Source organism: Salvelinus alpinus, chromosome 3 (genome assembly GCF_045679555.1).
Source record: "Salvelinus alpinus chromosome 3, SLU_Salpinus.1, whole genome shotgun sequence".
NCBI classification, from domain to species: Eukaryota; Metazoa; Chordata; class Actinopteri; order Salmoniformes; family Salmonidae; genus Salvelinus; species Salvelinus alpinus.
In genome coordinates this window covers 51,735,239-51,750,502 of record NC_092088.1, presented here as the reverse complement: position 1 = coordinate 51,750,502, position 15,264 = coordinate 51,735,239, and the positions used below count along the sequence as shown (strand labels likewise).

The window sequence follows — 15,264 nt, the reverse complement described above, 5'->3', positions numbered from 1 at the left end:
GGCCACCAGCTGCTTTAAGTACTGCAGTGCATTTCCTCCTCATGGACTGCACCATATTTGCCAGTTCTTGCTGTGAGATGTTACCCCACTCTTCCACCAAGGCAACTGCAAGTTCCTGGACATTTCTTGGGGGGAACGGCCCTAGCCCTCACCCTCCGATCCAACAGGTCCCAGACGTGCTCAATGGGATTGAGATCCAGGCTCTTCGCTGGCCATGGCAGAACACTGACATTCCTGTCTTGCAGGAAATCACTCACAGAACGAGCAGTATGGCTGGTGGCATTGTCATGCTGGAGGGTCATGTCAGGATGTCCTGCAGGAAGGGTACCACATGAGGGAGGAGGATGTCTTCCTTGTAAAGCACAGCGTTGAGATTGCCTGCAATGACAACAAGCTAAGTCTGATGATGCTGTGACACACCGCCCCAGACCATGACGGACCCTCCACCCCCTCCACCTCCAAATCCATCCCGCTCCAGAGTACAGGGGCCTGTTGCACAAAACTAGGATAAGGGATTAAGCCAGGATATCTTGGTGATCCTGGCTCAATTGATCCGTAATCCGGTTGCACTAAAGATGGATAGGGGGCAGGAGGATATGTTATGGTATAAATTACCATGGAGATTTATTCTGTGGAGCTAGCCTGCTCCAGACCAGGCTAAATTCCAGGATCTATTTAATCTCATCCCTAATGTCAGTCAGCAGTCACCACAAATGGAAACCAATAGTTATTTCACTGCTCACTATACATTGTTATCACATATAACTAGACCCACTGTTATTATTTAAACGTTTGTGATCATTAATTTCAATGATTTTGGATAAAAAATGATTTTTAGATGATGTTGCTATCATTAGATAATTTACAGTTTCCCATAGACTATAAGGCTATATATAAAATGATAGAATATTAGGGCCACAGAGGGGAAAAAAACACAAGTCATAATATTGTAACCAGTTGTTTTAAAGGAGGACAGTTGTTAAAATGACAGATGTGGGGCATTTCGTGAAATTGTACTTCAGTATGGTTTCATAAACAAAGACATGCTGATGTGCCAGAATATTAAGTATCACATTGTCATAAGTATCAAAACTGTAAAAACAATATGTAGCTTTTCTGCAGAAAGAACCAGCCTCATAAATGTATGACTTTATCCTTTTTCTTCAGTGTGGCCCTAGTACTCTGTCATATAAACAAATACACATTCCATATGAATATAAAAACACAATGTGTAACATTATGTTCCTTTATTGAATAAGGACAAAACAAAGCAGGTAAACCATCAGCTCCTTTCGAAACTGAAGTCACAGTGACTCTACAAGATGGAAAGCACAGAATCCAAGCATATTATACAAAATGATACATACACATTCAAAGGTCTGTATATAACACACCCTGCATGTCTGCACACTAAAATAAATGCAGGACAAATCCATACACATCAACTGAACAGACAAATGAATGGATGCAGTAGCCTCCCTGCAGCCTTGTATTACACACAGTATACCGCACAAACATCATAAGAGGCCAAATTCGTCAAAAAACGAACCCAAAAAAACCCAAATTCCTCTGCCACCGCAGGACATATTTAACCAAAATTGAAAGCACACATACTAACTAAAATAATTCAACACATATTGGTCCCTCAGCAGCCGACCACTGTCGTCATCAGGGAAGATTGCCGGATTGTCCCAGTCCATGGCTGGTGGCACTCTGGGGGCCCTCTCCTTCCTCAGGCAGGCCACATTGTGGAGGACAGCACAAGCCACAGTAATATCACATGCCCTAACAGGGCTGACCCTTAATTTGTGAAGGCAGTGAAAGCGTGCCTTCAGGAGGCCAAAGGTCATTTCAACTCTGGCCCTGGTCCTGGCATGGGCATGGTTGTAGGCCTGCTGTGCTTCCTGGGGGTCTGTGAAAGGTGTCAGGAGAAAAGGCTGGCAGCCATACCCCCTGTCTCCCAGCAACACACCAGAGAATTCACCTGTCAACACAAAATCTCATCATTACTACCTCATAAACACAGTGATATTCTTGACACAGCCATGATGGTTATAAATAGGGGTTGTGTGGCTTACCTTGTGATAGGCACTGATAGATTTCAGAGGCCCGAAAGATTCTGGAGTCATGGACTGAGCCAGGCCATTTTGCCACAACATTGCTGATCACACAGTCAGCATTGCAGACCATCTGAAATCATAAGATGAGGAATATTACACCAATCAATGCACATCACTGGCAATGCAGAGTGTTCGTCAATGGACAATATCAAAAAGTTATGTTCACCTGAACATTAATGCTGTGAAAGGATTTCCTATTCACAAAATCGGCCTCATGGGCACCTGAGGGGGCTTTTATCCTTATGTGTGTGCAGTCCACTGCACCAATGACATTGGGGAAACCTGTCACACAAAGTAATGAGTATCCTACTATGTGTTAACAGTTGTCCTGTAATTTGTAGATCCTCTTACCTGCAATCCTATAGAACTCCTCTTTGATGTCACAGAGTCTTCTGTGGCCAGGGAAGGAGATGAAGACATCTGCTAATGCTTTGATAGCCAGACACACACTCCTTATTGTGCGGCAAATTGTGGCCTTGTTCAGCTGTTCTGCATCCCCCACTGAGTACAGGAAGGCTCCACTAGCAAAAAAGCGCAAGGCCACACAAACCATTTGCTCCACACTCAGTGCATGGCTCCGTGCAGTGCGGTGCTTAATCCTGGGACCCAGTAGTCTGCATAGATACCTGATGCCATCTGCAGAAAACCTGTATCTTTCATATAGATGGTCATCAGGGAAGGCCAGTGGGTCCAACCGGTCCCTGAAGACCCTTTCTCGCCTGAAGGCTCTCCTCAGCACAAGTGCTTCTTCATCCACCACATCTCGCACGAATGGGCATGCCATTGTCAGAGCAGAAAGGAACACACAATTTTGGGCCTTCATATAGGCTAGTGGCCACACCTGGTGCTGGGGGGGTGGGCAAAAGAGGGCGATGCCTTATAACGATGACTTGGTTGTACTGATTGCTGGGAAAATAAAAAAAACCTTAGAAAGATGCCACCGTCCTGTGTGCTCACAATAAGAGCTCATATGTCATGGCTCACTTGACTTTACGAGAATATACCTAATTTTTATTTTGAGCTGTGTCATCTTCTTGGAGCTGGGGGAGGAAAGAAAAATAATGATTAATACATTTGTGTTACAGTTAGCATACAGTGTACATTGAAGGCATATCTCACCTCCCTCTCAAGTTTTTTTATTTCAAGGTCCAGTTTCCTAATTGTCCTCTTTTTTATTTCGGACTCCAGTGCAAGATTTTCCATCTTTTTCTTCTTGTACTGAATGTCTATGTCTGCCAGTTCTATTTGGCGCCGGAGGTGGTTGCCATACAACTTTCTGATAGCTTGTGAGCTCTGTGAACACAATACAATTAGCGCAGCTGGAATTTGGCAGGATGTGGTGTCCTTTTATTAATACGCACTATGTTGCCAGGCTGGTTTTCCCACTGTATAGCATCTGGGTCCTGTAAAAGAAATTAGATTTTTTGATTTTGATGAGGACTCCTCACCATTGTAGAGTAAATAGTACTTTCACAGTCTTAACATGATACCTCATGCCTTCTGGAATCCAGAGAGATGGTCTCCTCCTCATCATCGTCTCCATTATGTGCTGTTGCTGCTGCACTGGGGCCTTCACCCTATCACATTTAATCGGATTCATATTGAAGCTAGTAGACAAGACATGCCAGGCCTACAGTATGCCTTTGATGGAGTACTCACTGGATCAGCATCGTCTGGTGCTTGTGCTGGTGGCTCTAACAGGAACACAGTGCTGCCAGACACTGCAAGGCAATAGGTAAACCAAAGTCAGACAGTCCAAATTGATTCAATATGAATGTGGTTGTATCCCATGTAGAGATGGAAGGACATACCTTGAATGAAGCGGGTGGCATCTTGGGAGGAACCTATGCTCGTCTCTTTCCCCCCAGGGATCCCCTCTAAGACGGGCCTGCCTTTATTTAGCTCCAAGGCCATGTCCTCTGCTGGGGTAAGGTCAGCCTTTGGTGACCCACCACCCGTGCCTTGTCTGTGGGTATTCTTTTTCACTGCTAAAACAGTACAGACAATGTGTGAGCAGGCACCTTCTGGGTACAATATATGCTTGTGCTTTGTTAAATATTAGTCAGGGACCATACCATTCTGCAGAATGTTCTTGTATTTGATTTTGACCTGCTGCCATGTCCGTTTTGGCCCGTTCATGTTTAATCTACACACACACACACACACACACACACACACACATTTAATGGAGTCACACTGCAAAAAATTACTTGGTATTTTTGTCTTGTTTTCAGTAAAAATATCAAAAAATGTATCATAGCTTTATACAGTGTGATGGAGTTACTTTACACAATTTCACTCATATCTGCAGTGCATTTCAATTAAAAATTTAACCGTTTCATAATTACAGTACAACTGCATTTTTGGAGATGTGAATTAAATATTTGAATTGTAATTGTGATGTTTCAGCGGAGCGGTGAGTGTGTAATTGTGCACTACTTACGCATTCAGGCGGTCTGCAATACTTTGCCACGCTTTTTCTCTTTGCTTTATCACTGTGGCGGTGTTGCCTTTCTTCTTAATTATATCTTTTACCTCCTCGTATGCCTCCATGAGGATTTGTGCTTCCGACGGGGAAAAGTACGCGGCTCTAGTTGCCATGGTAAATCAGTTAATCTGTGATCTGTGGCGGGGTCTATTTGAGTGAGCCGTGAGCGCGCACCTATCCAGGATTGGTTTCACCTGGCTTAATGAATCCGTGTCTGCTCATCCTGGCTTGGTCTTTGTGCAACCAATTAAGCCTGGACGCACATGTTTTGGCTTCATTGAGCTCAGCTGAGTCATTTATCCCGGATGTCTTAATTCTACTTTTGTGCAACAGGCCCCAGGCCTCGGTGTAACGCTCATTCCGTCAATGATAAAAGCAAATCCGACCATCACCCCTGGTGAGACAAAACCACGACTTGTCAGTGAAGAGCACTTATTGCCAGTCCTGTCTGGTCCAGCGATGGTGGGTTTGTGCCCATAGCCGATGTTGTTGCCAGTGATGTCTGGTGAGGACCTGCCTTACAACAGGCCTACAAGACCTCAGTCCAGCCTCTCTCAGCATATTGTGGACAGTCTGAGCACTGATGGAGGGATTGTGAATTCCTGGTGTAACTCGGGCAGTTGTTGTTTCCATCTTGTACCTGTCCCGCAGGTGTGATGAACGGATGTACTGATCCTGTGCAGGTGTTGTTCCACGTGGTCTGCTACTGCGAGGACGATCAGCTGTCCGCCCTGTCTCCCTGTAGTGCTGTCTTAGGAGTCTCACAGTACGGACATTGAAATTTATTGCACTGGCCACATCTGCAGTCCTCATGCCTCCTTGCAGCATGTCTAAGGCACGTTCACGCAGATGAGCAGGGACCCTGGGCATCTTTCTTTTGGTGTTTTTCAGAGTCAGTAGAAAGGCCTCTTTAGTGTCCTAGGTTTTCATAACTGTGACCATAATTGCCTACCGTCTATAAGCTGTTTGTGTCTTAACGACCCTTCCCACAAGCATGGGAAACAGTGTTTAAACCCTTTACAATGAAGATCTTTGAAGTTATTTGGATTATCTTTGAAAGACAGGGTTCTGAAAAAGACAGGGTTCTGTTTCTTTTTTTGCTGATTTTAGATGGCATCCTATGAGGTGGCACCGTCATAGGATGCCACCTTTCCAACAAGTCAGTTCTTTACATTTCTGCCCTGCTAGTGCTGCCCTGGTCAATTGTAAGTGCTGTTATTGTGAAGTGGAAAAGTCTAGAAGCAACAACGGCTCAGCCGTGAAGTGGTAAGCCACACAAGTTCACAGAACAGGACTGTCGAGTGCTGAAGTGCGTATCGTGTAAAAATCGTCTGTCCTCGGTTGCAACACCCACTACAGAGTTCCAAACTTCCTCCGGAAGCATCTTCAGGACAAGAACTGTTCATTGGGAGCTTCATGAAATGGGTTTCCATGGCCGAGCAGCCGCACACAAGCCTAAGATCATGATGCGTAATGCAAAGCATCGGCGGGAGTGGCGTAAAGCTCGCCGCCATTGGACTCTGGAGCAGTGGAAATGGATTCTCGCACAAATCTGGGTTTGGCACATGCCAGGAGAACGCTACCTGCCCCAATACATAGTGCCAACTGTAAAGTTTGGTAGAGGAGGAATAATGGTCTGGGGCTGTTTTTCATGGTTCGGTCTAGGCCCCTTAGTTCCAGTGAAGGGAAATCTTAACACCACAGCATACAATGACATTCTAGATGATTCAGTGCTTCCAACTGTGGCAACAGTTTGGGGAAGGCCCTTTCCTCTTTCAGCATGACAATGCACCCGTGCACAAAGCAAGGTCTATACAGAAATGGTTTGTCGAAATCGGTGTGGAAGAACTTGACTGCACAGAGCCCTGACCTCAATCCCATCAAACTCATTTGGAACGCCGAATGCGAGCCAGGCCTAATCGCCCGACATCAGTGCCCAACCTCATTAATGCTGTTGTGGCTGAATGGAAGCAAGTCCCCGCAGCAATGTTCCAACATCTAGTGGAAAGCCTTCCTAGAAGAGTGGAGGCTGTTATAGCAGCAAAGTGGGGACCAACTCCATATTAATGCCCATGATTTTGGAATGAAATGTTCAACGAGCTGGTGTCCACATACATAAATGACAGCAAACTCATTTTGGTTTATGGATAGTATTTTAGTGAAAGGTATCATACACTGCAGACATGGAGCTTAAAAACACGGCTTTGTATTACAGAAATGAAGGGAAAAGAATGTGGTCACATCAGTGATGATGCATAAGAATTCTAGCAGGGATTCACGGAGGGAGAACATTCCTGTGGCTTAGATTTCTTTGTCAGCATCACATTTTAATTCCTCACTAGGAGGCAAAGAAAGATTCTGAGGAAATTCTGCCACAACTCCTCTTCTGTTCCACCACCCTCACCACACCGGTCAGACCTAGGGACGTGGTTTAACACATCCACCAGAGATACCTGGAGTTTCAGGCAGTTGCTCTGGCCTAGTCTCTTCCTGTCCAGCTCTCTAATGGGGTAGCCAGCCAACAATTCCTTCCCCTGGGCCCGCAGCTCAGATAGCGAAACAGGCTTCAAAGCTTGCATTATAGGGGCCCACAGCACAAGTTATTAATGAGGGAGACAGACGCTCAAACAGCTCCTGTGGTTACCGTAGTGACACAGCAAAAAATTGTCCTGACTTTTTGTGTCTCCTGACTTACAGTGCTTACTCAAAACAGAGAGTTTAGAATGAGAGACACATTCCCAAAAGGTTCTGTGAGGGAAAAAAAACATATCCCGGGAACTGGCAGACCTAGATATGAATAGAGGAATAGACAAAAAGAAATGAAAGCAAAGCAAAACTATAAATAGACGCCTAGAAATGCACCAGTGTACAGAGTGCTGCATTTTTACTTCATTGTTTCTCTCCTTTAAAACTTTGCCAAAGTAGAGTAGTATAAATGACAGAGTTCTCTGAGTTTACATTTCTTCTGTGATAAAAAACAAAAACTGCTGAAGAAATCCATAATAGAAAGTGTCATTATTTAAGGCAACATTTTTGTGATTACGTATTACTGATTTTTAAATGCCAAAAACGTAACTTACCTCACTTTTTTCAATACGTGAACCAGAAGTTAAAATCAATGGAACATTGGTTGAAAAAATGAATGATGTCAAAGGTCCTCAAGGTAATTCAGATACTGAAGCGGCCATTGTTGATCAATGGCTGTTATCCTCAGCAGTGGCGATTTTAGCATGTAAATCTTGATGGGGAAAACTCAAATTATAATTTTTTAGACGCATGCCAGAAAAGCCACTACACAACACAACACTTCATTAATTGCACTATAACGGTGACAAACGGTGCCCACAAACTGTTATGGCCTACATAACGCTGTCACAACAGCAGAGCTTTCTTTCCAGCACCATGGAGTGAATCCTTACCACTGCTACACCTGGTTATCAGCGGAGCCTTGTCTGGCAGCGAAACAGTCAGCCTCATTTACTGCCTTTTTAAAAAACATAGCTCATATGGCGGACTTGCTTAAGCTAATGTGGTTTCTACAGACAATTGAGATGTACAAACTATGGCATAAGGAAACGATGAGCGGATAAGAGGCCATCCGTAATTTCGATTATGACATTAATGAGCGACCTAAGACGGAGGTAGTCAATATAACTATTTGAGGGTGAAATATAACTAATAAAGGGTGCATATAAGCATACAATGAAAGCTCTTACAATATTTGATGATGACATTTCTCTAAAACAGGCTATAGGCTACATGTGCACCACCAAGTCAGAGAGGTAGGCTAAATTATGAGGGACCAAATTATTAGGGTGAGGCACATGGGCTTTTAACAACTTACTACACAACATACACTTATTATTACTTTCTTAGCTACCGTATACATATCTCCCTGGCATATTACATCATTTATTCAGCAACACACAAAACATTTTTGGACTCAGTTGTGCTGTGCTCACTTGAACAGAAAAGTGGCGCGGCGGTCTTTCTTGTGAGCAAATTTTGTCATCAAACTTTGTCATCAAAGTCTGGCATTCTCTGGATGTATAGTACTTTCAAGACAACTCGAAACTAGTAAAAAGACATACTCTTCAGACATAGTCCCCTCTAGAAAGAAGTCTGAATTCTTGACTTGGAATTCTGATTTGGATGACCGTTCAAAACTTATTTTTCCAGTCGGAACTCCCAGTTGTCTTGAACTCACTGAAGTCTGAGATTTGTTTTGAACCTGGCAGAAGAAATGCTGTATTGACAGCATGGCCAATGTATTCAACATTTTCTGGCCCATGGTGTTGAGTGTGAATGTTTATCCTTTAAAGCTTAGAAAAAAGACCCGTAAACCCAGACTTGGACCACACACACCCTCTCCACCAAATAGCAGGCAGGGGAAGCAAAATAGTGATTGCTTTGCGACGCTTGCAGTTAACCACTGATTCTTTCCAAACCACTCATTGTTGAATTTCCAACTCGTTGTGTAATGTTTATGTCCAATGGTCAATGAGCACCATTACATTTTATCTATAATTTCTCTTCACAAGACTGCTTGTCTAGCTTGCTAGCTAAGATTTTGAAAGTATGATGTTGACATGATCAGTCCAATCAAAGCTACGGTAGATAAAACGTGATTTGACCTAATTTTATCTGTGGCCAATGACCTTGAGCATTCTTGGATGGGCACTTCTAATGTAAATCTATACCAGCACCCAAGGGGGGTTGAACTTTCTAGCTCTCTCTGTAGATTTTGCGGTGACGTAGTGTCCCCATGAGTGACAGAACACTGAGCCAATCACGGCGCAACTAGAGAAGATTACCAACCCCTATGCTCTGTATTTTCCACTGGCTGCCCACCACCACAGAAAGCACAGAGCTAGGTTGAAACACCTGCATTTTGGAGCTGCCTTACTAAAGAAATAAAAAAAGAGACAATGTTTGTATGCGGCTTTATTAACTCAATACATTTTTTTGTATTGTTTGCAAACTGATATGTGACACGTATTAACGTTAAAATAACATGCAAAACAGGCAACAACAAAAATATGATTACTATTCTTTTTTTTGCTAAACAGGTGGGGCTCAAAACAGGTAGGGCTCTGCCCCACCTGCCCTCAATGACGGGTCACCACTGATCTTCAGGCATTGATCTGATGTAAACTCTTCCTGCCTGGAGCAGGGTCTGACTCACCCATCAATTCTTAGGTCGCTCACCATTGAACTACATAGAATGAACTACATTGCGTCACCTCTTTGTGATGATGTGGCTCAACCTAAAAACGCCTCTAAAGTTTTCGTGAACACATGCTGTAGGTTCTCATAATATCACATAAAGTTGTTGAGTTGGTTACAGATTGACGTGGTGAAATATGGCCATTCTTCTATGCTGTAATTAGTTAAGGTATCAAGCTGAGTAAAGCTCCCCCTTAAATGCAAACCTGACAGAACCTGTAAATCCTTCTGTGGGTATTGGCTAAGTGTACCAATAATGTTTCATGGTAGGTTTAACGATTAGCTCTATTTAAAGATTCATGGCTCTTTGACCACTCACTAATGAACTCAACACTAATGTTTTAGTCAGGGCACCAGCTCCATGCTGATGTCAGCTCCTTTCTCTAAGTTGTTGTTGACCCCTACTCACAGATCTGAAATGAGTGAAGGCATCGGTGATATGGTATCATATCAATGATTCGACATGCTGTGTTTAGCTCTCTGGTGGGCTATGTGAGTTTTTTGGCCATGCTCCTTACACCTATCCAGGTCTTTTAGGATATTTTAGCAGTTGGCAAAGACCTAGTAATAGGACAGAGGTATAGTTGCTATTGAGCCCATGCTCCATCTCTGGATTAATGGATATGCATTACTGTGTAATGCACAAGGAAATACAGCTCAATCCACCACTAGAAGGCCGAAGGAAAAACCATGGGAATGTAACATTTTGTACACCCACATTATTATTTCCAGGAATTCTAGGTCAGGTGAACAAAAGGACTTGAGTTCCTATATGTTGTTATGATCACACCACGACTTGTTAATCATAAGGCATACACCCCCGCCCTTCTTCTTACCAGATAGATGTTTGTTTCTGTTGGCGCGATGCGTGAAGAAATCAGGTGGCTATACCGACTCTGATAACGTATCCCGAGTGAGCCATGTTTCCGTGAAGCAGAGCATGTTGCAATCTCTGATGTCTCTCTGGAAGGCAACCCTTGCTCGGATTTCGTCTACCTTGTTGTCAAGAGACTGGACATTGGCAAGTAGTATACTCGGGAGCGGTGGGCAATGTGCCCGTCTACGGAGCCTGACCAGAAGACCGCTCCGTCTGCCCCTTCTGTGGCACTGTTGTTTTGGGTCGCCTGCTGGGATCCGATCCATTGTCCTGGGTGGTGGACCAAACAGAGGATTCGCTTCCGTAAAGTCATATTCCTGGTCATAATGTTGGTAAGTTGACATTGCTCTTATATTCAATAGTTCCTCCCGGGTGTATGTAATAAGACTTAAAATTTCCTAGGGTAACAGTGTAAGAAATAATACATAAGAAAACAAAATACTGTATAGTTTCCTAAGAATGCGAAGTGAGGTGGCCATCTCTGTCGGCGCTGGATATGCCATCTTCTTCACTTGTCGAGAGTTTCAGAGGGTCTTACCATTTCCTGGTCTTGTAGTTTTAACCATTTCAATGTGTGGACCACACCCTCATGTTCTCTGGTGCATATTTCAATTCTCAGCATGTCCTTTTAAGCACTCTGGTCTGAAAGGCGGTTCCATCATGTTGACACGAACGCTGACCTCATTAGGGGCGTGGCTTAGTTGGTGCGCAACAGACATGAAAAACCATTATCTCATTAGAAGTCTAAAATCACATTTATATCTTTTCACAAATAGTTTCATATTTAATCATAGATGTTTTACTACATTTAGATGTAAATCTGATATATACCGTGTGAAATCTCTTAAAGTTACAATGTTCCCATTATAACGTCTTTCTAATCATTTAAATAACATCACAAATAGACATGAATTTCCCATATTCCATTTCTCATCATTACCAACACTAGGAGGATGAAATATATTGTCCTGGTTTCCAATGTTTGATGTTGAAGTTCTTGGGCAGTAAACTCTTCATAAGGCACACAGACATTCCGATCACCCAAACTAGGCCCCTAAGGGAGTCATCTGCTGCCTATGGTTTAAGACTGGAGTGAGGTGTCATAAAACTCCCACATCCACCCTCTCCCTCTCTGCTGTAGAGCTGATCCACTGTAACCTGATCCTTTGGATCCTCACAGGAGAGTCATGACATCAGTAAAACACACAACAACTATTATTCACAATGTAATCTATAGTCCACCAGTAGTAAAGTGGAGGAATTAGAAAGAAGCAAACAGACTTCTCTTTATTCATAAGTACACTCTATACACACAGAGGTAATGATCTGTTCTTGCAACGTAGGCAGCGTACTGCCTACACAACACACATTGCATAGTGAACAGCCATAAGTCATAAGCAGCTTTTATGACCAAGGCCATGATCATCACCAGAGGTAGAAAACACAAAAGGTTGAAAACAATATTTACTAGGACATACTTGTTATGATTTTCCTCTCCCCTGAGAGAGAGAGAGAGAGAGAGAGAGAGAGAGAGAGAGAGAGAGAGAGAGAGAGAGAGAGAGAGAGAGAGAGAGAGAGAGAGAGAGAGAGAGAGAGAGAGAGAGAGAGAGAGAGAGAGAGAGCTCAATTTCAATAATACAACATATGTTATAGATTGAGTTAGTCCTTTAGATTATCCATCCCTGGCACAAATAATACAGAGGTTCTTACTGAGGTCATTGAGTAAACATAGTCACTCTATCCTGCCTAAATAAAGGTTAAATAAAAATGCAATAAAATAACAATTGCTCTTTTGTCCTCATATTTCCTGTATTTGTTCAGGAGATACAGTATAATATCTGAGTATATCATGAGACACATAGGAGATATGTGAATGATGAGGCATACCATCATACAGTATGAGCTCCTCAATGTGGGCCACTAAAGCCTCCTAGCTGTCTGTAAGTCATGCTTGCCCTGACCAGTGTCGTATGTCCCCTGGTCTTTACCCTAATTTGTTAACCAATGCCTTAACACTTACTAATTGCTGTGGCAACACAATTCCCAAAGGGAGTGAGAGGAAATTATGCCATGCAGATTTAAATAATTTCAGTTGAGAGAATAACGGCCCTGGAACCCAATTGGGTTTGTAATCAGAATGGAGTCTTTTGAAGGGGAGATCTTTAGAATAGATCAGATTTTCAGATGTATTTGGATGGATATACTTAGTACACCTTGTCACTAATCCCATCCCAGCATCTCACGAATCTGTACTATTCGTTCACACACTACCGTAGTGTTAGCTACTTTTAATTAAAGAGATGGTCACTCTAACTGAAGATGGGACAGACATAAGGCGTATACAGTGCCTTGCAAAAGTATTCATCCCCCTTGGCGTTTTTCCTATTTTGTTGCTGTAACGGCTGTCGTCCTCCTCATCTGAGGAGGAGAAGTTTGAAGGATCGGAGGACCAATGCGCAGCGTGGTAAGTGTCCATAACGTTTATTTTAAAACATAAACTGAACACTATGAAATACAAAACAATAAATGTGAACATGAACGAAACCAAAACAGTACCGTGTGGCAACAAACACTCACACGGAAACAAACACCCACCAAACCCAAAACAAAACAGGCTACCTAAATATGGTTCCCAATCAGAGACAATGACAAACACCTGCCTCTGATTGAGAACCATATCAGGCCAAACGAAAACCCCACATAGAAACACAACACATAGAACCCACCCAACTCACGCCCTGACCAACTAAAACAAAGAAAATACAAAAGAACTAGGGTCGGAACGTGACAGTTGCATTACAACCTGTAATTTAAATCGATTTTTATTTGGATTTAATGTACATACACACAATAATTTAAATTGGTGAAGTGAAATGATAAAAATGACTTGTTTCAACAAAAAGAATAATTAAAACAGAAAAGTGGTGCGTGTATACAGTGGGGAGAACAAGTATTTGATACACTGCCGATTTTGCAGGTTTTCCTACTTACAAAGCATGTAGAGGTCTGTAATTTTTATCATAGGTACACTTCAACTGTGAGAGACGGAATCTAAAACAAAAATCCAGAAAATCACATTGTATGATTTTTAAATAATTAATTTGCATTTTATTGCATGACATAAGTATTTGATCACCTACCAACCAGTAAGAATTCCGGCTCTCACAGACCTGTTAGTTTTTCTTTAAGAAGCCCTCCTGTTCTCCACTCATTACCTGTATTAACTGCACCTGTTTGAACTCGTTACCTGTATAAAAGACACCTGTCCACACACTCAATCAAACAGATTCCAACCTCTCCACAATGGCCAAGACCAGAGAGCTGTGTAAGGACATCAGGGATAAAATTGTAGACCTGCACAAGGCTGGGATGGGCTACAGGACAATAGGCAAGCAGCTTGGTGAGAAGGAAACAACTGTTGGCGCAATTATTAGAAAATGGAAGAAGTTCAAGATGACGGTCAATCACCCTCGGTCTGGGGCTCCATGCAAGATTTCACCTCGTGGGGCATCAATGATCATGAGGAAGGTGAGGGATCAGCCCAGAACTACACGGCAGGACCTGGTCAATGACCTGAAGAGAGCTGGGACCACAGTCTCAAAGAAAACCATTAGTAACACACTACGCCGTCATGGATTAAAATCCTGCAGCGCACGCAAGGTCCCCCTGCTTAAGCCAGTGCATGTCCAGGCCTGTCTGAAGTTTGCCAATGACCATCTGGATGATCCAGAGGAGGAATGGGAGAAGGTCATGTGGTCTGATGAGACAAAAATAGAGCTTTTTGGTCTAACTCCACTCGCCGTGTTTGGAGGAAGAAGAAGTATGAGTACAACCCCAAGAACACCATCCCAACCGTGAAGCATGGAGGTGGAAACATCATTCTTTGGGGATGCTTTTCTGCAAAGGGGACAGGGCGACTGCACCGTATTGAGGGGAGGATGGATGGGGCCATGTATCGCGAGATCTTGGCCAACAACCTCCTTCCCTCAGTAAGAGCATTGAAGATGGGTCGTGGCTGGGTCTTCCAGCATGACAACGACACGAAGCACACAGCCATGGCAACTAAGGAGTGGCTCCGTAAGAAGCATCTCAAGGTCCTGGAGTGGCCTAGCCAGTCTCCAGACCTGAACCCAATAGGAAATCTTTGGAGGGAGCTGAAACTCCATATTGCCCAGCGACAGCCCCGAAACCTGAAGGATCTGGAGAAGATCTGTAGGGAGGAGTGGGCCAAAATCCCTGCTGCAGTGTGTGCAAACCTAGTCAAGAACTACAGGAAACGTATGATCTCTGTAATTGCAAACAAAGGTTTCTGTACCAAATATTAAGTTCTGCTTTTCTGATGTATCAAATACTTATGTCATGCAATAAAATGCAAATTAATTACTTAAAAATCATACAATGTGATTTTCTGGATTTTTGTTTTAGATTCCGTCTCTCATAGTTGAAGTGTACCTATGATAAAAATTACAGACCTCTACATGCTTTGTAAGTAGGAAAACCTGCAAAATCGGCAGTGTATCAAATACTTGTTCTCCCCACTGTATGTATTCACC

The 15,264-nt window shown here is 43.1% G+C and overlaps 1 protein-coding gene across 8 annotated transcripts; it reads right to left on the bottom strand.

Moving 5' to 3' along the window:
* Positions 1-1,211: 1,211 nt before the first annotated feature.
* LOC139570912 (putative nuclease HARBI1) lies at positions 1,212-4,946 on the bottom strand. Of its 8 annotated transcripts, XM_071393234.1 has the most exons (11): positions 4,564-4,946; positions 4,196-4,266; positions 3,932-4,108; positions 3,780-3,841; positions 3,611-3,697; positions 3,482-3,523; positions 3,240-3,413; positions 3,125-3,160; positions 2,472-3,026; positions 2,079-2,190; positions 1,212-1,984 (listed from the first exon to the last, which is right to left on the bottom strand). In XM_071393234.1, the coding sequence occupies exons 1-8, from the start codon at positions 4,719-4,721 to the stop codon at positions 3,125-3,127; spliced, it is 807 nt and encodes a 268-aa protein (XP_071249335.1). In that variant the 5' UTR covers positions 4,722-4,946; the 3' UTR covers positions 1,212-1,984; positions 2,079-2,190; positions 2,472-3,026. The 8 variants fall into 8 exon arrangements, with proteins under 8 accessions (XP_071249335.1, XP_071249329.1, XP_071249333.1 ...); XM_071393228.1 differs by adding an exon at positions 2,287-2,402 and having other exon boundaries at positions 2,472-3,160; positions 3,240-3,523; XM_071393232.1 differs by having other exon boundaries at positions 3,125-3,413.
* Between the last annotated feature and the right edge of the window lie 10,318 nt (positions 4,947-15,264).